The sequence below is a fragment of the Pristiophorus japonicus genome, chromosome 21 (genome assembly GCF_044704955.1).
Source record: "Pristiophorus japonicus isolate sPriJap1 chromosome 21, sPriJap1.hap1, whole genome shotgun sequence".
Taxonomy (NCBI): Eukaryota; Metazoa; Chordata; class Chondrichthyes; family Pristiophoridae; genus Pristiophorus; species Pristiophorus japonicus.
Genome location: NC_091997.1, coordinates 83,801,817 through 83,828,771, shown reverse-complemented (window position 1 = coordinate 83,828,771; position 26,955 = coordinate 83,801,817). Strand labels below are relative to the sequence as shown.

Sequence of the window (26,955 nt, the reverse complement as noted above, 5' to 3'; positions counted from 1 at the left end):
GGCTGAGGGAGAATTGACTGAGAGTGAATTGACTGAGGGTGAATTGACTGAGAGTGAATTGGCTGAGAGTGAATTGACTGAGGATGAATTGACTGAGAGTGAATTGACTGAGATTGAATTGACTGAGAGTGAATTGATTGAGAGTGAATTGGCTGAGAGTGAATTGGCTGAGAGTGAATTAGCTGATAGTGAATTGACTGAGGATGAATTTAATGAGATTGAATTGACTGAGAGTGAATTGGCTGAGAGTGAATTGGCTGAGAGTGAATTGACTGAGAGTGAATTGACTGAGAGTGAATTGACTGAGATTGAATTGACTGAGAGTGAATTGGCTGAGAGTGAATTGACTGAGATTGTATTGACTGAGGGTGAATTGACTGGGAGTGAATTGACTCGGGTAAATTTACTGAGAGTGAATTGACTGATGGTGAATTGACTGAGGCTGAATTGACAGAGTGTAAATTGACTGAGAGTGAGTTGTCTGAGGGTGAATTGACTGATGCTGAATTGACTGAGGGTGAATTGACTGAGGATGAATTGACTGAGGGTGAATTGACTGAGGTGAATTGACTGACAGTGAATTGACTGAGGGTGATTTCACTGAGGGTGAATTGACTGAGTGTCAATTAAATGGGGGTGAATTGACAAAGGGTGAATTGGCTCATGCTGAATTGTCTGTGGGTGAATTGACTGAGAGTGAATTGACTGAGGGTGAATTGACTGAGAGTGCCTTGTCTGAGGGTGAATTGACTGAGGGTGAATTGACTGAGAGTGAATTGACTGAGAGTGAATTGACTGAGGATGAATTGACTGAGAGTGAATTGGCTGAGAGTGAATTAACTGAGATTGAATTGACTGAGGGTGAATTGACTGAGGGTGAATTGACTGAGTGAATTGACTGAGGATGAATTGACTGAGATTGAATTGACTGAGAGTGAATTGGCTGAGAGTGAATTGACTGAGAGTGAATTGACTGAGAGTGAATTGACTGAGAGTGAATTGACTGAGGATGAATTGACTGAGAGTGAATTGGCTGAGAGTGAATTAACTGAGAGTGAATTGACTGAGGATGAATTGACTGAGAGTGAATTGGCTGAGAGTGAATTAACTGAGATTGAATTGACTGAGCGTGAATTGACTGAGGGTGAATTGACTGAGTGAATTGACTGAGGATGAATTGACTGAGATTGAATTGACTGAGAGTGAATTGGCTGAGAGTGAATTGACTGAGAGTGAATTGACTGAGAGTGAATTGACTGAGAGTGAATTGACTGAGGATGAATTGACTGAGAGTGAATTGGCTGAGAGTGAATTAACTGAGAGTGAATTGACTGATGGTGAATTGACTGAGGGTGAATTGACTGAGGGTGAATTGACTGAGAGTGCCTTGTCTGAGGGTGAATTGACTGAGGGTGAATTGACTGAGAGTGTCTTGTCTGAGGGTGAATTGACTGAGGGTGAATTGACTGAGGGTGAATTGACTGGGAGAGAATTGTCTAAGAGTGAATTGATTGAGGCTGAATTGACAGAGTGTGAATTGACTGAGAGTGAGTTGTCTGAGAATGAATTGACTGAGGGTGAATTGGCTGAGAGTGAATTGACTGAGGGTGAATTGACTTAGAGTGAATTGACTGAGAGTGAATTGACTGAGATTGAATTGACTGAGAGTGAATTGGCTGAGAGTGAATTGACTGAGAGTGAATTGACTGAGATTGAATTGACTGAGAGTGAATTGACTGCGAGTGATTTGATTGAGGGTGAATTGACTGAGGGTGAATTGACTGAGGGTGAATTGACTGAGGATCAATTGTCTGCGAGTGAATTGACTGAGGGTGAATTGACTGAGAGTGAATTGACTGAGGGTGAATTGACTGAGGGTGAATTGACTGAGGGTGAATTGACTGAGGGTGGATTGACTGAGTGTGAATTGACTGCGAGTGATTTGATTGAGGGTGAATTGACTGAGGGTGAATTGACTGATAGTGAATTGACTGTGGGAGAATTGACTGAGAGTGAATTGACTGAGCGTGAATTGACTGAGATTGAATTGACTGAGAGTGAATTGGCTGAGAGTGAATTGACTGAGAGTGAATTGACTGAGAGTGAATTGACTGAGAGTGAATTGACTGAGGATGAATTGACTGAGAGTGAATTGGCTGAGAGTGAATTAACTGAGAGTGAATTGACTGATGGTGAATTGACTGAGGGTGAATTGACTGAGGGTGAATTGACTGAGAGTGCCTTGTCTGAGGGTGAATTGACTGAGGGTGAATTGACTGAGAGTGTCTTGTCTGAGGGTGAATTGACTGAGGGTGAATTGACTGAGGGTGAATTGACTGGGAGAGAATTGTCTAAGAGTGAATTGATTGAGGCTGAATTGACAGAGTGTGAATTGACTGAGAGTGAGTTGTCTGAGAATGAATTGACTGAGGGTGAATTGGCTGAGAGTGAATTGACTGAGGGTGAATTGACTTAGAGTGAATTGACTGAGAGTGAATTGACTGAGATTGAATTGACTGAGAGTGAATTGGCTGAGAGTGAATTGACTGAGAGTGAATTGACTGAGATTGAATTGACTGAGAGTGAATTGACTGCGAGTGATTTGATTGAGGGTGAATTGACTGAGGGTGAATTGACTGAGGGTGAATTGACTGAGGATCAATTGTCTGCGAGTGAATTGACTGAGGGTGAATTGACTGAGAGTGAATTGACTGAGGGTGAATTGACTGAGGGTGAATTGACTGAGGGTGAATTGACTGAGGGTGGATTGACTGAGTGTGAATTGACTGCGAGTGATTTGATTGAGGGTGAATTGACTGAGGGTGAATTGACTGATAGTGAATTGACTGTGGGAGAATTGACTGAGAGTGAATTGACTGAGGGTGAATTGACTGAGAGTGAATTGGCTGAGAGTGAATTAACTGAGATTGAATTGACTGAGAGTGAATTGACTGAGGATGAATTGACTGAGATTGAATTGACTGAGGGTGAATTGACTGAGAGTGAATTGGCTGAGAGTGAATTGACTGAGGATGAATTGACTGAGATTGAATTGACTGAGAGTGCATTGACTGAGAGTGAATTGGCTGAGAGTGAATTGACTGAAATTGAATTGACTGAGATTGAATTGACTGAGAGTGAATTGACTGAGAGTGAATTGACTGAGAGTGAATTGGCTGAGGGAGAATTGACTGAGGGTGAATTGGCTGAGGGAGAATTGACTGAGAGTGAATTGGCTGAGGGTGAATTGACTGAGAGTGAATTGACTGAGAGAGAACTAACTGAGAATGAATTGACTGACTGTGAATTGACTGAGGGTCAATTGTCTTCGGGTGAATTGACTGAGATTGAATTGACTGAGGGTGAATTGGCTGAGTTTGAAATGACTGAGGATGAATTGACTGAGATTCAATTAACTGACGGTGAATTGACTGAGAGTGAATTGGCTGAGAGTGAATTAACTGAGGAATTGACTGAGATTGAATTGACTGAGAGTGAATTGATTGAGAGTGAATTGACTGAGGGTGAATTGGCTGAGATTGAAATGGCTGAGATTGAATTGACTGATGGTGAATTAACTGAGGGTGAATTGACTGAGAGTGAATTGTCTGAGGGTGAATTGACTGAGTGTGCACTTACTGAGAGTGTCCTGTCTGAGGGAGAATTGACTGAGGATGAATTGACTGACAGTGAATTGACTGACAGTGAATTGAATGCGAGTGATTTGACTGAGGGTGAATTGACTGAGATTGAATTGACTGTGGGAGAATTGACTGACAGAGAATTGACTGAGATTGAATTGACTGAGAGTGAATTGATTGAGAGTGAATTGGCTGAGAGTGAATTGGCTGAGAGTGAATTAGCTGAGAGTGAATTGACTGAGGATGAATTTAATGAGATTGAATTGACTGAGAGTGAATTGACTGAGATTGAATTGACTGAGGGTGAATTGGCTGAGATTGAATTGGCTGAGATTGAATTGACAGAGAGAATTGACTGAGATTGAATTGACTGAGGGTGAATTGACTGAGAGTGAATTGACTGAGGATGAATTGACTGAGATTGAATTGACTGAGGGTGAATTGACTGAGGGTGAATTGACTGAGAGTGAATTGGCTGAGAGTGAATTAACTGAGATTGAATTGGCTGAGAGTGAATTGACTGAGGATGAATTGACTGAGATTGAATTGACTGAGGGTGAATTGAGGGAGAGTCAATTGGCTGAGAGTGAATTGACTGAGAGTGAATTGACTGAGATTGAATTGACTGAGAGTGAATTGACTGAGAGTGAATTGGCTGAGAGTGAATTGACTGAAATTGAATTGACTGAGATTGAATTGACTGAGAGTGAATTGACTGAGAGTGAATTGACTGAGAGTGAATTGGCTGAGGGAGAATTGACTGAGGGTGAATTGGCTGAGGGAGAATTGACTGAGAGTGAATTGGCTGAGGGTGAATTGACTGAGAGTGAATTGACTGAGGATGAATTGACTGAGATTCAATTAACTGACGGTGAATTGACTGAGAGTGAATTGGCTGAGAGTGAATTAACTGAGGAATTGACTGAGATTGAATTGACTGAGAGTGAATTGATTGAGAGTGAATTGACTGAGGGTGAATTGGCTGAGATTGAAATGGCTGAGATTGAATTGACTGATGGTGAATTAACTGAGGGTGAATTGACTGAGAGTGAATTTTCTGAGGGTGAATTGACTGAGAGTGCACTGACTTAGAGTGTCCTGTCTGAGGGATAATTGACTGAGGATGAATTGACTGACAGTGAATTGACTGAAATTGAATTGACTGAGATTGAATTGACTGAGAGTGAATTGACTGAGAGTGAATTGACTGAGAGTGAATTGGCTGAGGGAGAATTGACAGAGGGTGAATTGGCTGAGGGAGAATTGACTGAGAGTGAATTGACTGAGGGTGAATTGACTGAGAGTGAATTGGCTGAGAGTGAATTGACTGAGGATGAATTGACTGAGAGTGAATTGACTGAGATTGAATTGACTGAGAGTGAATTGATTGAGAGTGAATTGGCTGAGAGTGAATTGGCTGAGAGTGAATTAGCTGAGAGTGAATTGACTGAGGATGAATTTAATGAGATTGAATTGACTGAGAGTGAATTGGCTGAGAGTGAATTGGCTGAGAGTGAATTGACTGAGAGTGAATTGACTGAGAGTGAATTGACTGAGATTGAATTGACTGAGAGTGAATTGGCTGAGAATGAATTGACTGAGATTGTATTGACTGAGTGTGAATTGACTGGGAGTGAATTGACTCGGGTAAATTGACTGAGAGTGAGTTGTCTGAGGGTGAATTGACTGATGCTGAATTGACTGAGGGTGAATTGACTGAGGGTGAATTGACTGAGGGTGAATTGACTGAGGTGAATTGACTGACAGTGAATTGACTGAGGGTGATTTCACTGAGGGTGAATTGACTGAGTGTCAATTAAATGGGGGTGAATTGACAAAGGGTGAATTGGCTCATGCTGAATTGTCTGTGGGTGAATTGACTGAGAGTGAATTGACTGAGGGTGAATTGACTGAGAGTGCCTTGTCTGAGGGTGAATTGACTGAGGGTGAATTGACTGAGATTGAATTGACTGAGAGTGAATTGACTGAGGATGAATTGACTGAGAGTGAATTGGCTGAGAGTGAATTAACTGAGATTGAATTGACTGAGGGTGAATTGACTGAGGGTGAATTGACTGAGTGAATTGACTGAGGATGAATTGACTGAGATTGAATTAACTGAGAGTGAATTGGCTGAGAGTGAATTGACTGAGAGTGAATTGACTGAGAGTGAATTGACTGAGAGTGAATTGACTGAGGATGAATTGACTGAGAGCGAATTGGCTGAGAGTGAATTAACTGAGAGTGAATTGACTGAGGATGAATTGACTGAGAGTGAATTGGCTGAGAGTGAATTAACTGAGATTGAATTGACTGAGGGTGAATTGACTGAGGGTGAATTGACTGAGTGAATTGACTGAGGATGAATTGACTGAGATTGAATTGACTGAGAGTGAATTGGCTGAGAGTGAATTGACTGAGAGTGAATTGACTGAGAGTGAATTGACTGAGAGTGAATTGACTGAGGATGAATTGACTGAGAGTGAATTGGCTGAGAGTGAATTAACTGAGAGTGTCTTGTCTGAGGGTGAATTGACTGAGGGTGAATTGACTGAGGGTGAATTGACTGAGGGTGAATTGACTGGGAGTGAATTGTCTAAGAGTGAATTGATTGAGGCTGAATTGACAGAGTGTGAATTGACTGAGAGTGAGTTGTCTGAGAATGAATTGACTGAGGGTGAATTGGCTGAGAGTGAATTGACTGAGGGTGAATTGACTTAGAGTGAATTGACTGAGAGTGAATTGACTGAGATTGAATTGACTGAGAGTGAATTGGCTGAGAGTGAATTGACTGAGAGTGAATTGACTGAGATTGAATTGACTGAGAGTGAATTGACTGCGAGTGATTTGATTGAGGGTGAATTGACTGAGGGTGAATTGACTGAGGGTGAATTGACTGAGGATCAATTGTCTGCGAGTGAATTGACTGAGGGTGAATTGACTGAGAGTGAATTGACTGAGGGTGAATTGACTGAGAGTGAATTGGCTGAGAGTGAATTGACTGAGGATGAATTGACTGAGAGTGAATTGGCTGAGAGTGAATTAACTGAGAGTGAATTGACTGATGGTGAATTGACTGAGGGTGAATTGACTGAGGGTGAATTGACTGAGAGTGCCTTGTCTGAGGGTGAATTGACTGAGGGTGAATTGACTGAGAGTGTCTTGTCTGAGGGTGAATTGACTGAGGGTGAATTGACTGAGGGTGAATTGACTGGGAGTGAATTGTCTAAGAGTGAATTGATTGAGGCTGAATTGACAGAGTGTGAATTGACTGAGAGTGAGTTGTCTGAGAATGAATTGACTGAGGGTGAATTGGCTGAGAGTGAATTGACTGAGGGTGAATTGACTTAGAGTGAATTGACTGAGAGTGAATTGACTGAGATTGAATTGACTGAGAGTGAATTGGCTGAGAGTGAATTGACTGAGAGTGAATTGACTGAGATTGAATTGACTGAGAGTGAATTGACTGCGAGTGATTTGATTGAGGGTGAATTGACTGAGGGTGAATTGACTGAGGGTGAATTGACTGAGGATCAATTGTCTGCGAGTGAATTGACTGAGGGTGAATTGACTGCGAGTGAATTGACTGAGGGTGAATTGACTGAGGGTGAATTGACTGAGGGTGAATTGACTGAGGGTGGATTGACTGAGTGTGAATTGACTGCGAGTGATTTGATTGAGGGTGAATTGACTGAGGGTGAATTGACTGATAGTGAATTGACTGTGGGAGAATTGACTGAGAGTGAATTGACTGAGGGTGAATTGACTGAGGGTGAATTGACTGAGAGTGAATTGATTGAGAGTGAATTGACTGAGGGTGAATTGGCTGAGAGTGAGTTGATTGAGAGTGAATTGACTGAGGGTGAATTGGCTGAGAGTGAATTGACTGAGGGTGAATTGACTTAGAGTGAATTGACTGAGAGTGAATTGACTGAGATTGAACTGACTGAGAGTGAATTGGCTGAGAGTGAATTGACTGAGAGTGAATTGACTGAGATTGAATTGACTGAGAGTGAATTGTCTGAGAGTGAATTGACTGGGGTAAATTTACTGAGAGTGAATTGGCTGAGAGTGAATTGACTGAGATTGAATTGACTAAGGGTGAATTGACTGGGAGTGAATTGACTCGGGTAAATTTACTGAGCGTGAATTGACTGATGGTGAATTGACTGAGGCTGAATTGACAGAGTGTAAATTGACTGAGAGTGAGTTGTCTGAGGGTGAATTGACTGAGGCTGAATTGACTGAGGGTGAATTGACTGAGAGTGTCTTGACTGAGGGTGAATTGACTGAGGGTGAATTGACTGAGGGTGAATTGACTGGGAGTGAATTGACTGAGGGTAAATTTACTGAGAGTGAATAGACTGATGGTGAATTGAATGAGAGTGAATTGACTGATGGTGAATTGAATGAGAGTGAATTGACTGAGGGTGAATTGACTGAGAGAGAACTTACTGAGGGTGAATTGACTTGGAGTGAATTGTCTCAGAGTGAAATGACTGAGAGTGAATTGACTGAGGGTGAATTGACTGAGGGTGAATTGACTGACGGTGGATTGACTGAGAGTGAATTGACTGAGGGTGAATTGACTGAGGGTGAATTGACTGAGAGTGAATTGATTGAGAGTGAATTGACTGAGGGTGAATTGGCTGAGAGTGAATTGACTGAGGGTGAATTGACTTAGAGTGAATTGACTGAGAGTGAATTGACTGAGATTGAATTGACTGAGAGTGAATTGGCTGAGAGTGAATTGACTGAGAGTGAATTGACTGAGATTGAATTGACTGAGAGTGAATTGGCTGAGAGTGAATTGACTGGGGTAAATTTACTGAGAGTGAATTGACTGAGGCTGAATTGACTGAGGCTGAATTGACAGAGTGTAAATTGACTGAGAGTAAGTTGTCTGAGGGTGAATTGACTGAGGGTGAATTGACTGAGGGTGAATTGACTGAGGGTGAATTGACTGAGAGTGTCTTGTCTGAGGGTGAATTGACTGAGGGTGAATTGACTGAGAGTGAATTGACTGAGAGTGAATTGACTGAGGATGAATTGACTGAGAGTGAATTGGCTGAGAGTGAATTAACTGAGATTGAATTGACTGAGGGTGAATTGACTGAGTGAATTGACTGGGAGTGAATTGACTGAGGGTAAATTTACTGAGAGTGAATAGACTGATAGTGAATTGAATTAGAGTGAATTGACTGATGGTGAATTGAATGAGAGTGAATTGACTGAGGGTGAATTGACTGAGAGAGAACTTACTGAGGGTGATTTGACTTGGAGTGAATTGTCTCAGAGTGAAATGACTGAGAGTGAATTGTCTGAGGGTGAATTGCCTGAGGCTGAATTGGCTGAGGGTGAATTGACTGAGGGTGAATTGTCTGTGGGTGAATTGACTTGGAGTTAATTGTCTCAGAGTGAAATGACTGAGGGTGAATTAACTGAGGGCGAATTGACTGAGAGTGAATTGTCTAAGAGTGAATTGTTTGAGGCTGAATTAACTGAGGGTGAATTGACTGATAGTGAATTGACTGAGAGTGTCTTGTTTGAGGGTGAATTGACTGACGGTGAATTGACTGAGGGTGAATTGACTGAGGATCAATTTTCTGAGAGTGAATTGACTGAGGGTGAATTGACTGAGTGAATTGACTGAGGGTGAATTGACTGAGGGTGAATTGACTGAGAGTGAATTGACTGAGGGTGAATTGACTGAGGGTGAATTGACTGCGAGTGATTTGACTGAGGGTGAATTGACTGAGATTGAATTGGCTGAGATTGAATTGACTGAAAGAGAATTGACTGAGATTGAATTGACTAAGGGTGAATTGACTGAGAGTGAATTGGCTGAGAGTGAATTAACTGAGATTGAATTGACTGAGAGTGAATTGACTGAGAGTGAATTGACAGAGGATGAATTGACTGAGATTGAATTGACTGAGGGTGAATTGACTGAGAGTGAATTGGCTGAGAGTGAATTGACTGAGGATGAATTGACTGAGATTGAATTGACTGAGGGTGAATTGACGGAGAGTGAATTGCCTGAGAGTGAATTGACTGAGATTGAATTGACTGAGAGTGAATTAGCTGAGAGTGAATTGACTGAGGATGAATTGAATGAGATTGAATTGACTGAGAGTGAATTGACTGAGAGTGAATTGACTGAGGATGAATTGACTGAGGGTCAATTGGCTGAGAGTGAATTAACTGAGATTGAATTGACTGAGGGTGAATTGACTGAGAGTGAATTGACTGAGGGAGAATTGACTGAGGGTGAATTGACTGAGAGTGAATTGACTGAGAGTGAATTGACTGAGGATGAATTGACTGAGAGTGAATTGGCTGAGAGTGAATTAACTGAGATTGAATTGACTGAGTGTGAATTGACTGAGTGAATTGACTGAGGATGAATTGACTGAGATTGAATTGACTGAGAGTGAATTGGCTGAGAGTGAATTGACTGAGAGTGAATTGACTGAGAGTGAATTGACTGGGAGTGAATTGACTAGGGTAAATTGACTGAGAGTGAGTTGTCTGAGGGTGAATTGACAGAGTTTCTTGTCTGAGGGCGAATTGACTGAGGGTGAATTGACTGAGGGTGAATTGACTGAGGGTGAATTGACTGAGAGTGTCTTGTCTGAGGGTGAATTGACTGAGGGTGAATTGTCTGAGGGTGAATTGACTGGGAGTGAATTGTCTAAGAGTGAATTGATTGAGGCTGAATTGACAGAGTGTGAATTGACTGAGAGGGAGTTGTCTGAGAATGAATTGACTGAGGGTGAATTGACTGAGGGTGAATTGACTGATAGTGAATTGACTGAGAGTGTCTTGTTTGAAGGTGAATTGACTGACGGTGAATTGACTGAGGCTGAATTGACAGAGTGTAAATTGACTGAGAGTGAGTTGTCTGATGGTGAATTGACTGAGGCTGAATTGACTGAGGGTGAATTGACTGAGAGTGAATTGACTGAGGGTGAATTGACTGAGAGTGTCTTGTCTGAGGGTGAATTGACTGAGGGTGAATTGACTGAGGGTGAATTGACTGGGACTGAATTGACTGAGGGTAAATTTACTGAGAGTGAATTGACTGATGGTGAATTGAATGAGAGTGAATTGACTGATGGTGAATTGAAAGAGAGTGAATTGACTGAGGGTGAATTGACTGAGAGAGAACTTACTGAGGGTGAATTGACTTGGAGTGAATTGTCTCAGAGTGAAATGACTGAGAATGAATTAACTGAGGGCGAATTGACTGAGAGTGAATTGTCTGAGTGTGAATTGCCTGAGGCTGAATTGACTGAGGGTGAATTGACTGAGGGTGAATTGTCTGTGGGTGAATTGACTTGGAGTGAATTGTCTCAGAGTGAAATGACTGAGGGTGAATTAACTGAGGGCGAATTGACTGAGAGTGAATTGTCTAAGAGTGAATTGATTGAGGCTGAATTGACTGAGGGTGAATTGGCTGAGAGTGAATTGACTGAGGATGAATTGACTGAGATTGAATTGACTGAGGGTGAATTGACGGAGAGTGAATTGGCTGAGAGTGAATTGACTGAGATTGAATTGACTGAGAGTGAATTAGCTGAGAGTGAATTGACTGAGGATGAATTGAATGAGATTGAATTGACTGAGAGTGAATTGACTGAGGGTGAATTGACTGGGAGTGAATTGACTGAGGGTAAATTTACAGAGAGTGAATTGACTGATGGTGAATTGAATGAGAGTGAATTGACTGATGGTGAATTGAATGAGAGTGAATTGACTGAGGGTGAATTGACTGAGAGAGAACTTACTGAGGGTGAATTGACTTGGAGTGAATTGTCTCAGAGTGAAATGACTGAGAGTGAATTAACTGAGGGCGAATTGACTGAGAGTGAATTGTCTGAGGGTGAATTGCCTGAGGCTGAATTGACTGAGGGTGAATGTACTGAGGGTGAATTGTCTGTGGGTGAATTGACTTGGAGTGAATTGTCTCAGAGTGAAATGACTGAGGGTGAATTAACTGAGGGCGAATTGACTGAGATTGAATTGTCTAAGAGTGAATTGATTGAGGCTGAATTGACTGAGGGTGAATTGACTGATAGTGAATTGACTGAGAGTGTCTTGTTTGAGGGTGAATTGACTGACGGTGAATTGACTGAGGGTGAATTGACTGAGGATCAATTTTCTGAGAGTGAATTGACTGAGGGTGAATTGACTGAGAGTGAATTGACTGAGGGTGAATTGACTGAGGGTGAATTGACTGAGGGTCAATTGTCTGAGGGTGAATTGACTGAGATTGAATAGGCTGAGATTGAAATGACTGAAAGAGAATTGACTGAGATTGAATTGACTGAGGGTGAATTGACTGAGAGTGAATTGGCTGAGAGTGAATTAACTGAGATTGAATTGACTGAGAGTGAATTTACTGAGAGTGAATTGACAGAGGATGAATTGACTGAGATTGAATTGACTGAGGGTGAATTGACTGAGAGTGAATTGGCTGAGAGTGAATTGATTGAGGATGAATTGACTGAGATTGAATTGACTGAGGGTGAACTGATGGAGAGTGAATTGGCTGAGAGTGAATTGACTGAGATTGAATTGACTGAGATTGAATTGACTGAGAGTGAATTGACTGAGAGTGAATTGGCTGAGAGTGAATTGACTGAAATTGCATTGACTGAGATTGAATTGACTGAGAGTGAATTGATTGAGAGTGAATTGGCTGAGAGTGAATTGACTGAAATTGAATTGACTGAGATTCAATTGACTGAGAGTGAATTGACTTAGAGTGAAGTGACTGAGAGTGAATTGGCTGAGGGAGAATTGACTGAGGGTGAATTGGCTGAGGGAGAATTGACTGAGAGTGAATTGACTGAGAGTGAATTGGCTGAGGGAGAATTGACTGAGAGTGAATTGACTGAGGGTGAATTGACTGAGAGTGAATTGGCTGAGAGTGAATTGACTGAGGATGAATTGACTGAGAGTGAATTGACTGAGATTAAATTGACTGAGAGTGAATTGACTGAGAGTGAATTGGCTGAGAGTGAATTGGCTGAGAGTGAATTGACTGAGATTGAATTGACTGAGAGTGAATTGACTGAGAGTGAATTGACTGAGAGTGAATTAGCTGAGAGTGAATTGACTGAGGATGAATTGAATGAGATTGAATTGACTGAGAGTGAATTGACTGAGATTGAATTGACTGAGAGTGAATTGACTGAGAGTGAATTGACTGAGGATGAATTGACTGAGAGTGAATTGGCTGAGAGTGAATTGACTGAGGATGAATTGACTTGGAGTGAATTGTCTCAGAGTGAAATGACTGAGGGTGAATTAACTGAGGGCGAATTGACTGAGAGTGAATTGTCTAAGAGTGAATTGATTGAGGCTGAATTGACTGAGGGTGAATTGGCTGAGAGTGAATTGACTGAGGATGAATTGACTGAGATTGAATTGACTGAGGGTGAATTGACGGAGAGTGAATTGGCTGAGAGTGAATTGACTGAGATTGAATTGACTGAGAGTGAATTAGCTGAGAGTGAATTGACTGAGGATGAATTGAATGAGATTGAATTGACTGAGAATGAATTGACTGAGGATGAATTGACTGGGAGTGAATTGACTGAGGGTAAATTTAGTGAGAGTGAATTGACTGATGGTGAATTGAATAAGAGTGAATTGACTGATGGTGAATTGAATGAGAGTGAATTGACTGAGGGTGAATTGACTGAGAGAGAACTTACTGAGGGTGAATTGACTTGGAGTGAATTGTCTCAGAGTGAAATGACTGAGAGTGAATTAACTGAGGGCGAATTGACTGAGAGTGAATTGTCTGAGGGTGAATTGCCTGAGGCTGAATTGACTGAGGGTGAATTGACTGAGGGTGAATTGTCTGTGGGTGAATTGACTTGGAGTGAATTGTCTCAGAGTGAAATGACTGAGGGTGAATTAACTGAGGGCGAATTGACTGAGAGTGAATTGTCTAAGAGTGAATTGATTGAGGCTGAATTGACTGAGGGTGAATTGACTGATAGTGAATTGACTGAGAATTTCTTGTTTGAGGGTGAATTGACTGACGGTGAATTGACTGAGGGTGAATTGACTGAGGATCAATTTTCTGAGAGTTAATTGACTGAGGGTGAATTGACTGAGAGTGAATTGACTGAGGGTGAATTGACTGAGGGTGAATTGACTGAGAGTGAATTGACTGAGGGTGAATTGACTGAGTGTGAATTGACTGCGAGTGATTTGACTGAGGGTGAATTGACTGAGATTGAATTGACTGTGGGAGAATTGACTGAGAGAGAATTGAATGAGATTGAATTGACTGAGGGTGAATTGACTGAGGGTCAATTGTCTGAGGGTGAATTGACTGAGATTGAATTGGCTGAGATTGAATTGACTGAAAGAGAATTGACTGAGATTGAATTGACTGAGGGTGAATTGACTGAGAGTGAATTGGCTGAGAGTGAATTAACTGAGATTGAATTGACTGAGAGTGAATTGACTGAGAGTGAATTGACAGAGGATGAATTGACTGAGATTGAATTGACTGAGGGTGAATTGACTGAGAGTGAATTGGCTGAGAGTGAATTGACTGAGGATGAATTGACTGATATTGAATTGACTGAGGGTGAATTGATGGAGAGTGAATTGGCTGAGAGTGAATTGACTGAGATTGAATTGACTGAGAGTGAATTGACTGAGAGTGAATTGACTGAGAGTGAATTGGCTGAGGGAGAATTGACTGAGAGTGAATTGACTGAGAGTGAATTGGCTGAGGGAGAATTGACTGAGAGTGAATTGACTGAGGGTGAATTGACTGAGAGTGAATTGGCTGAGAGTGAATTGACTGAGGATGAATTGACTGAGAGTGAATTGACTGAGATTGAATTGACTGAGAGTGAATTGACTGAGAGTGAATTGGCTGAGAGTGAATTGGCTGAGAGTGAATTGACTGAGATTGAATTGACTGAGAGTGAATTGACTGAGGGTGAATTGACTGAGTGAATTGACTGATGATGAATTGACTGAGATTGAATTGACTGAGAGTGAATTGGCTGAGAGTGAATTGACTGAGAGTGAATTGACTGAGAGTGAATTGGTTGAGAGTGAATTGACTGAGATTGAATTGACTGAGGGTGAATTGACTGGGAGTGAATTGACTAGGGTAAATTGACTGAGAGTGAGTTGTCTGAGGGTGAATTGACTGAGGCTGAATTGACTGAGGGTGAATTGACTGAGGGTGAATTGACTGAGGGTGAATTGACTGAGATTGTCTTGTCTGAGGGTGAATTGACTGAGGCTGAATTGACTGCGGGTGAATTGACTGAGGGTGAATTGACTGAGAGTGTCTTGTCTGAGGGTGAATTGACTGAGGGTGAATTGACTGAGGGTGAATTGACTGGGAGTGAATTGACTGAGGGTAAATTGATTGAGGCTGAATTGACAGAGTGTGAATTGACTGAAAGGGAGTTGTCTGAGAATGAATTGACTGAGGGTGAATTGACTGAGGGTGAATTGACTGATAGTGAATTGACTGAGAGTGAATTGACTGAGAGTGTCTTGTCTGAGGGTGAATTGACTGAGGGTGAATTGACCGAGGGTGAATTGACTGGGAGTGAATTGACTGAGGGTAAATTGATTGAGGCTGAATTGACAGAGTGTGAATTGACTGAAAGGGAGTTGTCTGAGAATGAATTGACTGAGGGTGAATTGACTGAGGGTGAATTGACTGATAGTGAATTGACTGAGAGTGTCTTGTTTGAAGGTGAATTGACTGACGGTGAATTGACTGAGGGTGAATTGACTGAGGATCAATTGTCTGCGAGTGAATTGACTGAGGATGGATTGACTGAGTGTGAATTGACTGCGAGTGATTTGACTGAGGGTGAATTGACTGACGGTGAATTGACTGAGAGTGAATTGGCTGAGAGTGAATTGACTGAGGAATTGACTGAGATTGAATTGACTGAGAGTGAATTGACTGAGAGTGAATTGACTGAGGGTGAATTGGCTGAGATTGAAATGGTTGAGATTGAATTGACTGATGGTGAATTAACTGAGGGTGAATTGACTGAGAGTGAATTGTCTGAGGGTGAATTGACTGAGAGTGCACTGACTGAGAGTGTCTTGTCTGAGGGAGAATTGACTGAGGATGAATTGACTGAGAGTGAATTGACTGACAGTGAATTGACCGAGAGTGAATTGTCAGAGACTAAATTGTCAGAGAGTGAATTGAATGGGGGTGAATTGACTGAGGGTGAATTGACTGCGAGTGAATTGACTGAGGGTGAATTGACTGAGAGTGAATTGACTGAGAGTGAATTGACTGAGGATGAATTGACTGAGATTGAATTGACTGAGGGTGAATTGATGGAGAGTGAATTGACTGAGAGTGAATTGACTGAAATTGAATTGACTGAGATTGAATTGAATGAGAGTGAATTGACTGAGAGTGAATTGACTGAGAGTGAATTGGCTGAGGGGGAATTGACTGAGAGTGAATTGACTGAGAGTGAATTGGCTGAGGGAGAATTGACTGAGAGTGAATTGACTGAGGGTGAATTGACTGAGAGTGAATTGGCTGAGAGTGAATTGACTGAGGATGAATTGGCTGAGAGTGAATTGACTGAGATTGAATTGACTGAGAGTGAATTGACTGAGAGTGAATTGGCTGAGAGTGAATTGGCTGAGAGTGAATTGACTGAGATTGAATTGACTGAGATTGAATTGACTGAGAGTGAATTGACTGAGGATGAATTGAATGAGATTGAATTGACTGAGAGTGAATTGACTGAGATTGAATTGACTGAGGGTGAATTGACTGAGGGTGAATTGGCTGAGAGTGAATTAACTGAGATTGAATTGACTGAGGGTGAATTGACTGAGAGTGAATTAACTGAGAGTGAATTGACTGAGGATGAATTGACTGAGATTGAATTGACTGAGAGTGAATTGACTGGGAGTGAATTGACTGAGAGTGAATTGACTGAGGATGAATTGACTGAGAGTGAATTGGCTGAGAGTGAATTAACTGAGATTGAATTGACTGAGGGTGAATTGACTGAGAGTGAATTGACTGAGGGTGAATTGACTGAGAGTGAATTGACTGAGAGTGAATTGAGTGAGGATGAATTGACTGAGGATGAATTGACTGAGATTGAATTGACTGAGAGTGAATTGGCTGAGAGTGAATTGGCTGAGAGTGAATTAACTGAGATTGAATTGACTGAGGGTGAATTGACTGAGGGTGAATTGACTGGGAGTGAATTGACTCGGGTAAATTTACTGAGAGTGAATTGACTGATGGTGAATTGACTGAGGCTGAATTGACAGAGTGTAAATTGACTGAGAGTGAGTTGTCTGAGGGTGAATTGACTGAGGCTGAATTGACTGAGGGTGAATTGACTGAGGGTGAATTGACTGAGCGTGAATTGACTGAGAGTGTCTTGTCTGAGGGTGAATTGACTGATGGTGAATTGAATGAGGGTGAATTGACTGAGAGTGTCTTGTCTGAGGTTGAATTGACTGAGGGTGAATTGACTGAGGGTGAATTGACTGGGAGTGAATTGTCTAAGAGTGAATTGATTGAGGCTGAATTGACAGAGTGTGAATTGACTGAGGGTGAATTGACTGATAGTGAATTGACTGAGAGTGTCTTGTTTGAGGGTGAATTGACTGACGGTGAATTGACTGAGGATCAATTGTCTGCGAGTGAATTGACTGAGGGTGAATTGACTGAGAGTGAATTGACTGAGGGTGAATTGACTGAGGGTGAATTGACTGAGGGTGGATTGACTGAGTGTGAATTGACTGCGAGTGATTTGATTGAGGGTGAATTGACTGAGGGTGAATTGACTGAGTTTGAATTGACTGTGGGAGAATTGACTGAGAGTGAATTGACTGAGGGTGAATTGACTGAGGGTGAATTGACTGAGTGTCAATTGTCTGAGGGTGAATTGACTGAGAGTGAATTGATTGAGGGAGAATTGACTGAGATTGAATTGACTGAGGGTGAATTGACTGAGGGTCAATTGACTGAGGAATTGACTGAGATTGAATTGACTGAGAGTGAATTGGCTGAGAGTGAATTGGCTGAGAGTGAATTAACTGAGATTGAATTGACAGAGGGTGAATTGACTGAGGGTGAATTGACTGATAGAGAATTGACTGAGAGTGTCTTGTTTGAGGGTGAATTGACTGACGGTGAATTGACTGAGGATCAATTGTCTGCGAGTGAATTGACTGAGGGTGAATTGACAGAGAGTGAATTGACTGAGGATGAATTGACTGAGGGTGAATTGACTGAGGGTGGATTGACTGAGTGTGAATTGACTGCGACTGATTTGATTGAGGGTGAATTAACTGAGATTGAATTGACTGAGGGTGAATTGACTGCGAGTGAATTGACTGAGGGTGAATTGACTGAGAGTGAATTGTCTGAGGGTGAATTGACTGAGGGTGAATTGGCTGAGGGAGAATTGACTGAGAGTGAATTGACTGAGGGTGAATTGACTGAGAGTGAATTGGCTGAGAGTGAATTGACTGAGGATGAATTGACTGAGAGTGAATTGACTGAGATTAAATTGACTGAGAGTGAATTGACTGAGAGTGAATTGGCTGAGAGTGAATTGGCTGAGAGTGAATTGACTGAGATTGAATTGACTGAGATTGAATTGACTGAGAGTGAATTGACTGAGGATGAATTGAATGAGATTGAATTGACTGAGAGTGAATTGACTGAGATTGAATTGACTGAGGGTGAATTGACTGAGGGTGAATTGGCTGAGAGTGAATTAACTGAGATTGAATTGACTGAGGGTGAATTGACTGAGAGTGAATTGACTGAGAGTGAATTGACTGAGGATGAATTGACTGAGATTGAATTAACTGAGATTGAATTGACTGAGGGTGAATTGACTGAGAGTGAATTGACTGAGGGTGAATTGACTGAGAGTGAATTGACTGAGAGTGAATTGAGTGAGGATGAATTGACTGAGGATGAATTGACTGAGATTGAATTGACTGAGAGTGAATTGGCTGAGAGTGAATTGGCTGAGAGTGAATTAACTGAGATTGAATTGACTGAGGGTGAATTGACTGAGGGTGAATTGACTGGGAGTGAATTGACTCGGGTAAATTTACTGAGAGTGAATTGACTGATGGTGAATTGACTGAGGCTGAATTGACAGAGTGTAAATTGACTGAGAGTGAGTTGTCTGAGGGTGAATTGACTGAGGCTGAATTGACTGAGGGTGAATTGACTGAGGGTGAATTGACTGAGCGTGAATTGACTGAGAGTGTCTTGTCTGAGGGTGAATTGACTGATGGTGAATTGAATGAGGGTGAATTGACTGAGAGTGTCTTGTCTGAGGGTGAATTGACTGAGGGTGAATTGACTGAGGGTGAATTGACTGGGAGTGAATTGTCTAAGAGTGAATTGATTGAGGCTGAATTGACAGAGTGTGAATTGACTGAGAGTGAGTTGTCTGAGAATGAATTGACTGAGGGTGAATTGACTGAGGGTGAATTGACTGATAGTGAATTGACTGAGAGTGTCTTGTTTGAGGGTGAATTGACTGACGGTGAATTGACTGAGGATCAATTGTCTGCGAGTGAATTGACTGAGGGTGAATTGACTGAGAGTGAATTGACTGAGGGTGAATTGACTGAGGGTGAATTGACTGAGGGTGGATTGACTGAGTGTGAATTGACTGCGAGTGATTTGATTGAGGGTGAATTGACTGAGGGTGAATTGACTGAGTTTGAATTGACTGTGGGAGAATTGACTGAGAGTGAATTGACTGAGGGTGAATTGACTGAGGGTGAATTGACTGAGTGTCAATTGTCTGAGGGTGAATTGACTGAGAGTGAATTGATTGAGGGAGAATTGACTGAGATTGAATTGACTGAGGGTGAATTGACTGAGGGTCAATTGACTGAGGAATTGACTGAGATTGAATTGACTGAGAGTGAATTGGCTGAGAGTGAATTGGCTGAGAGTGAATTAACTGAGATTGAATTGACAGAGGGTGAATTGACTGAGGGTGAATTGACTGATAGTGAATTGACTGAGAGTGTCTTGTTTGAGGGTGAATTGACTGACGGTGAATTGACTGAGGATCAATTGTCTGCGAGTGAATTGACTGAGGGTGAATTGACTGAGAGTGAATTGACTGAGGGTGAATTGACTGAGGGTGAATTGACTGAGGGTGGATTGACTGAGTGTGAATTGACTGCGAGTGAATTGACTGTGGGTGAATTAACTGAGAGTGAATTGTCTGAGGGTGAATTGACTGAGGGTGAATTGGCTGAGGGTGAATTGACTTCGAGTGAATTGACTGTGGGTGAATTGACTGAGAGTGAATTGTCTGAGGGTGAATTGACTGAGGGTGAATTGGCTGAGGGTGAATTGACTTCGAGTGAATTGACTGTGGGTGAATTGACTGAGAGTGAATTGTCTGAGGGTGAATTGACTGAGGGTGAATTGGCTGAGGGAGAATTGACTGAGAGTGAATTGACTGAGGGTGAATTGACTGAGAGTGAATTGGCTGAGAGTGAATTGACTGAGGATGAATTGACTGAGAGTGAATTGACTGAGATTGAATTGACTGAGAGTGAATTGACTGAGAGTGAATTGGCTGAGAGTGAATTGGCTGAGAGTGAATTGACTGAGATTGAATTGACTGAGATTGAATTGACTGAGAGTGAATTGACTGAGGATGAATTGAATGAGATTGAATTGACTGAGAGTGAATTGACTGAGATTGAATTGACTGAGGGTGAATTGACTGAGGGTGAATTGGCTGAGAGTGAATTAACTGAGATTGAATTGACTGAGGGTGAATTGACTGAGAGTGAATTGACTGAGAGTGAATTGACTGAGGATGAATTGACTGAGATTGAATTGACTGAGAGTGAATTGACTGAGAGTGAATTGACTGAGAGTGAATTGACTGAGGATGAATTGACTGAGAGTGAATTGGCTGAGAGTGAATTAACTGAGATTGAATTGACTGAGGGTGAATTGACTGAGAGTGAATTGACTGAGGGTGAATTGACTGAGAGTGAATTGACTGAGAGTGAATTGAGTGAGGATGAATTGACTGAGGATGAATTGACTGAGATTGAATTGACTGAGAGTGAATTGGCTGAGAGTGAATTGGCTGAGAGTGAATTTACTGAGATTGAATTGACTGAGGGTGAATTGACTGAGGGTGAATTGACTGGGAGTGAATTGACTCGGGTAAATTTACTGAGAGTGAATTGACTGATGGTGAATTGACTGAGGCTGAATTGACAGAGTGTAAATTGACTGAGAGTGAGTTGTCTGAGGGTGAATTGACTGAGGCTGAATTGACTGAGGGTGAATTGACTGAGGGTGAATTGACTGAGCGTGAATTGACTGAGAGTGTCTTGTCTGAGGGTGAATTGACTGATGGTGAATTGAATGAGGGTGAATTGACTGAGAGTGTCTTGTCTGAGGGTGAATTGACTGAGGGTGAATTGACTGAGGGTGAATTGACTGGGAGTGAATTGTCTAAGAGTGAATTGATTGAGGCTGAATTGACAGAGTGTGAATTGACTGAGAGTGAGTTGTCTGACAATGAATTGACTGAGGGTGAATTGACTGAGGGTGAATTGACTGATAGTGAATTGACTGAGAGTGTCTTGTTTGAGGGTGAATTGACTGACGGTGAATTGACTGAGAGTGAATTGGCTGAGAGTGAATTAACTGAGATTGAATTGACTGAGGGTGAATTGACTGAGAGTGAATTGACTGAGGGTGAATTGACTGAGAGTGAATTGACTGAGAGTGAATTGAGTGAGGATGAATTGACTGAGGATGAATTGACTGAGATTGAATTGACTGAGAGTGAATTGGCTGAGAGTGAATTGGCTGAGAGTGAATTAACTGAGATTGAATTGACTGAGGGTGAATTGACTGAGGGTGAATTGACTGGGAGTGAATTGACTCGGGTAAATTTACTGAGAGTGAATTGACTGATGGTGAATTGACTGAGGCTGAATTGACAGAGTGTAAATTGACTGAGAGTGAGTTGTCTGAGGGTGAATTGACTGAGGCTGAATTGACTGAGGGTGAATTGACTGAGGGTGAATTGACTGAGCGTGAATTGACTGAGAGTGTCTTGTCTGAGGGTGAATTGACTGATGGTGAATTGAATGAGGGTGAATTGACTGAGAGTGTCTTGTCTGAGGGTGAATTGACTGAGGGTGAATTGACTGAGGGTGAATTGACTGGGAGTGAATTGTCTAAGAGTGAATTGATTGAGGCTGAATTGACAGAGTGTGAATTGACTGAGAGTGAGTTGTCTGACAATGAATTGACTGAGGGTGAATTGACTGAGGGTGAATTGACTGATAGTGAATTGACTGAGAGTGTCTTGTTTGAGGGTGAATTGACTGACGGTGAATTGACTGAGGATCAATTGTCTGCGAGTGAATTGACTGAGGGTGAATTGACTGAGAGTGAATTGACTGAGGGTGAATTGACTGAGGGTGAATTGACTGAGGGTGGATTGACTGAGTGTGAATTGACTGCGAGTGATTTGATTGAGGGTGAATTGACTGAGGGTGAATTGACTGAGTTTGAATTGACTGTGGGAGAATTGACTGAGAGTGAATTGACTGAGGGTGAATTGACTGAGGGTGAATTGACTGAGTGTCAATTGTCTGAGGGTGAATTGACTGAGAGTGAATTGATTGAGGGAGAATTGACTGAGATTGAATTGACTGAGGGTGAATTGACTGAGGGTCAATTGACTGAGGAATTGACTGAGATTGAATTGACTGAGAGTGAATTGGCTGAGAGTGAATTGGCTGAGAGTGAATTAACTGAGATTGAATTGACAGAGGGTGAATTGACTGAGGGTGAATTGACTGATAGTGAATTGACTGAGAGTGTCTTGTTTGAGGGTGAATTGACTGACGGTGAATTGACTGAGGATCAATTGTCTGCGAGTGAATTGACTGAGGGTGAATTGACTGAGAGTGAATTGACTGAGGGTGAATTGACTGAGGGTGAATTGACTGAGGGTGGATTGACTGAGTGTGAATTGACTGCGACTGATTTGATTGAGGGTGAATTAACTGAGATTGAATTGACTGAGGGTGAATTGACTGCGAGTGAATTGACTGAGGGTGAATTGACTGAGAGTGAATTGTCTGAGGGTGAATTGACTGAGGGTGAATTGACTGAGGGTGAATTGACTGACAGTGAATTGACTGAGGGTGATTTCACTGAGGGTGAATTGACTGAGGGTGACTTGACTGCGAGTGAATTGACTGAGGGTGAATTGACTGAGATTGAATTGACTGAGGGTGAATTGACTGGGAGTGAATTGACTCGGGTAAATTGACTGAGGGTGAATTGACTGAGAGTGTCTTGTCTGAGGGTGAATTGACTGAGGGTGAATTGACTGAGGGTGAATTGACTGGGAGTGAATTGTCTAAGAGTGAATTGATTGAGGCTGAATTGACAGAGTGTGAATTGACTGAAAGGGAGTTGTCTGAGAATGAATTGACTGAGGGTGAATTGACTGAGGGTGAATTGACTGATAGTGAATTGACTGAGAGTGTCTTGTTTGAAGGTGAATTGACTGACGGTGAATTGACTGAGGGTGAATTGACTGAGGATCAATTGTCTGCGAGTGAATTGATTGAGGGTGAATTGACTGAGAGTGAATTGACTGAGGGTGAATTGACTGAGGGTGAACTGACTGAGGATGGATTGACTGAGTGTGAATTGACTGCGAGTGATTTGACTGAGGGTGAATTGACTGAGGGTGAATTGACTGAGATTGAATTGACTGAGAGTGAATTGACTGAGAGTGAATTGGCTGAGAGTGAATTGGCTGAGAGTGAATTGACTGAGGTTGAATTGACTGAGAGTGAATTGACTGAGAGTGAATTGACTGAGAGTGAATTAGCTGAGAGTGAATTGACTGAGGATGAATTGAATGAGATTGAATTGACTGAGAGTGAATTGACTGAGATTGAATTGACTCAGAGTGAATTGACTGAGAGTGAATTGACTGAGGATGAATTGACTGAGAGTGAATTGGCTGAGAGTGAATTAACTGAGATTGAATTGACTGAGGGTGAATTGACTGAGAGTGAATTGACTGAGGGTGAATTGACTGAGAGTGAATTGACTGAGAGTGAATTGACTGAGGATGAATTGACTGAGAGTGAATTGGCTGAGAGTGAATTAACTGAGATTGAATTGACTGATGGTGAATTGACTGAGTGAATTGACTGATGATGAATTGACTGAGATTGAATTGACTGAGGGTGAATTGACTGAGTGAATTGACTGATGATGAATTGACTGAGATTGAATTGACTGAGAGTGAATTGGCTGAGAGTGAATTGGCTGAGAGTGAATTGACTGAGATTGAATTGACTGAGAGTGAATTGACTGAGAGTGAATTGACTGAGAGTGAATTAGCTGAGAGTGAATTGACTGAGGATGAATTGAATGAGATTGAATTGACTGAGAGTGAATTGACTGAGATTGAATTGACTGAGAGTGAATTGACTGAGAGTGAATTGACTGAGAGTGAATTGGCTGAGAGTGAATTAACTGAGATTGAATTGACTGAGGGTGAATTGACTGAGAGTGAATTGACTGAGGGTGAATTGACTGAGAGTGAATTGACTGAGAGTGAATTGACTGAGGATGAATTGACTGAGAGTGAATTGGCTGAGAGTGAATTAACTGAGATTGAATTGACTGAGGGTGAATTGACTGAGTGAATTGACTGATGATGAATTGACTGAGATTGAATTGACTGAGAGTGAATTGGCTGAGAGTGAATTGACTGAGAGTGAATTGACTGAGAGTGAATTGGTTGAGAGTGAATTGACTGAGATTGAATTGACTGAGGGTGAATTGACTGGGAGTGAATTGACTAGGGTAAATTGACTGAGAGTGAGTTCTCTGAGGGTGAATTGACTGAGGCTGAATTGACTGAGGGTGAATTGACTGAGGGTGAATTGACTGAGATTGTCTTGTTTTAGGGTGAATTGACTGAGGGTGAATTGACTGAGGGTAAATTGACTGAGGGTGAATTGACTGAGAGTGTCTTGTCTGAGGGTGAATTGACTGAGGGTGAATTGACTGAGGGTGAATTGACTGGGAGTGAATTGACTGAGGGTAAATTGATTGAGGCTGAATTGACAGAGTGTGAATTGACTGAAAGGGAGTTGTCTGAGAATGAATTGACTGAGGGTGAATTGACTGAGGGTGAATTGACTGATAGTGAATTGACTGAGAGTGTCTTGTTTGAAGGTGAATTGACTGACGGTGAATTGACTGAGGATCAATTGTCTGCGAGTGAATTGACTGAGGGTGAATTGACTGAGAGTGAATTGACAGAGGATGAATTGACTGAGATTGAATTGACTGAGGGTGAATTGACTGAGAGTGAATTGGCTGAGAGTGAATTGACTGAGGATGAATTGACTGAGATTGAATTGACTGAGGGTGAATTGATGGAGAGTGAATTGGCTGAGAGTGAATTGACTGAGATTGAATTGACTGAGAGTGAATTGACTGAGAGTGAATTGGCTGAGAGTGAATTGACTGAAATTGAATTGACTGAGATTGAATTGACTGAGAGTGAATTGACTGAGAGTGAATTGGCTGAGGGAGAATTGACTGAGAGTGAATTGACTGAGAGTGAATTGGCTGATAGTGAATTGACTGAGAGTGTCTTGTTTGAGGGTGAATTGACTGACGGTGAATTGACTGAGGATCAATTGTCTGCGAGTGAATTGACTGAGGGTGAATTGACTGAGAGTGAATTGACTGAGGGTGAATTGACTGAGGGTGAATTAACTGAGGGTGGATTGTCTGAGTGTGAATTGACTGCGAGTGATTTGATTGAGGGTGAATTGACTGAGGGTGAATTGACTGAGTTTGAATTGACTGTGGGAGAATTGACTGAGAGTGAAATAACTGAGGGTGAATTGACTGAGGGTGAATTGACTGAGTGTCAATTGTCTGAGGGTGAATTGACTGAGAGTGAATTGATTGAGGGAGAATTGACTGAGATTGAATTGACTGAGGGTGAATTGACTGAGGGTCAATTGACTGAGGAATTGACTGAGATTGAATTGACTGAGAGTGAATTGGCTGAGAGTGAATTGGCTGAGAGTGAATTAACTGAGATTGAATTGACAGAGGGTGAATTGACTGAGGGTGAATTGACTGATAGTGAATTGACTGAGAGTGTCTTGTTTGAGGGTGAATTGACTGACGGTGAATTGACTGAGGATCAATTGTCTGCGAGTGAATTGACTGAGGGTGAATTGACTGAGAGTGAATTGACTGAGGGTGAATTGACTGAGGGTGAATTGACTGAGGGTGGATTGACTGAGTGTGAATTGACTGCGACTGATTTGATTGAGGGTGAATTAACTGAGATTGAATTGACTGAGGGTGAATTGACTGCGAGTGAATTGACTGAGGGTGAATTGACTGAGAGTGAATTGTCTGAGGGTGAATTGACTGAGGGTGAATTGACTGAGGGTGAATTGACTGACAGTGAATTGACTGAGGGTGATTTCACTGAGGGTGAATTGACTGAGGGTGACTTGACTGCGAGTGAATTGACTGAGGGTGAATTGACTGAGATTGAATTGACTGAGGGTGAATTGACTGGGAGTGAATTGACTCGGGTAAATTGACTGAGGGTGAATTGACTGAGAGTGTCTTGTCTGAGGGTGAATTGACTGAGGGTGAATTGACTGAGGGTGAATTGACTGGGAGTGAATTGTCTAAGAGTGAATTGATTGAGGCTGAATTGACAGAGTGTGAATTGACTGAAAGGGAGTTGTCTGAGAATGAATTGACTGAGGGTGAATTGACTGAGGGTGAATTGACTGATAGTGAATTGACTGAGAGTGTCTTGTTTGAAGGTGAATTGACTGACGGTGAATTGACTGAGGGTGAATTGACTGAGGATGGATTGACTGAGTATGAATTGACTGAGGGTGAATTGACTGAGAGTGAATTGACTGAGGGTGAATAGACTGAGAGTGAATTGACTGAGAGTGAATTGACTGAGGATGAATTGACTGAGAGTGAATTGGCTGAGAGTGAATTAACTGAGATTGAATTGACTGAGGGTGAATTGACTGAGAGTGAATTGACTGAGGGTGAATTGACTGAGAGTGAATTGACTGAGAGTGAATTGACTGAGGATGAATTGACTGAGGGTGAATTGGCTGAGAGTGAATTAACTGAGATTGAATTGACTGAGGGTGAATTGACTGAGTGAATTGACTGATGATGAATTGACTG

The 26,955-nt window shown here is 41.9% G+C and overlaps 2 protein-coding genes across 2 annotated transcripts in view; both read left to right on the top strand.

Annotated features, from left to right (window-relative positions):
* The window catches only part of LOC139233562 (uncharacterized protein in mobD 3'region-like), a 37,564-nt gene extending 28,516 nt beyond the window's left edge, over nt 1-9,048 (top strand). Inside the window, exons 4-5 of the mRNA XM_070863964.1 lie at nt 562-677; nt 8,833-9,048. Coding sequence (XP_070720065.1) covers nt 562-677; nt 8,833-9,048 — 332 coding nt within the window. The remainder of the gene's footprint in view (nt 1-561; nt 678-8,832) is intronic.
* Nucleotides 9,049-10,856: 1,808 nt separating this feature from the next.
* On the top strand, nt 10,857-26,683 carry LOC139233561 (uncharacterized protein in mobD 3'region-like). The gene is made up of 3 exons (XM_070863963.1): nt 10,857-10,967; nt 24,669-24,894; nt 26,463-26,683. The coding sequence occupies exons 1-3, from the start codon at nt 10,857-10,859 to the stop codon at nt 26,681-26,683; spliced, it is 558 nt and encodes a 185-aa protein (XP_070720064.1).
* The last annotated feature ends 272 nt before the right edge of the window (nt 26,684-26,955 follow it).

Coding starts and splice junctions, on each gene's coding strand:
- LOC139233561 (XM_070863963.1), top strand. CDS start 10,857: ATGACTGAGAATGAATTAACTGAGGGCGAATTGACTGAGAGTGAATTG. Junction 10,968..24,668: donor TGACTGAGGGTGAATTGTCT/GTGGGTGAATTG, acceptor GTCTTGTTTTAG/GGTGAATTGACTGAGGGTGA. Junction 24,895..26,462: donor TGAGGGTGAATTGACTGAGG/GTGAATTGACTG, acceptor CTGAATTGACAG/AGTGTGAATTGACTGAAAGG.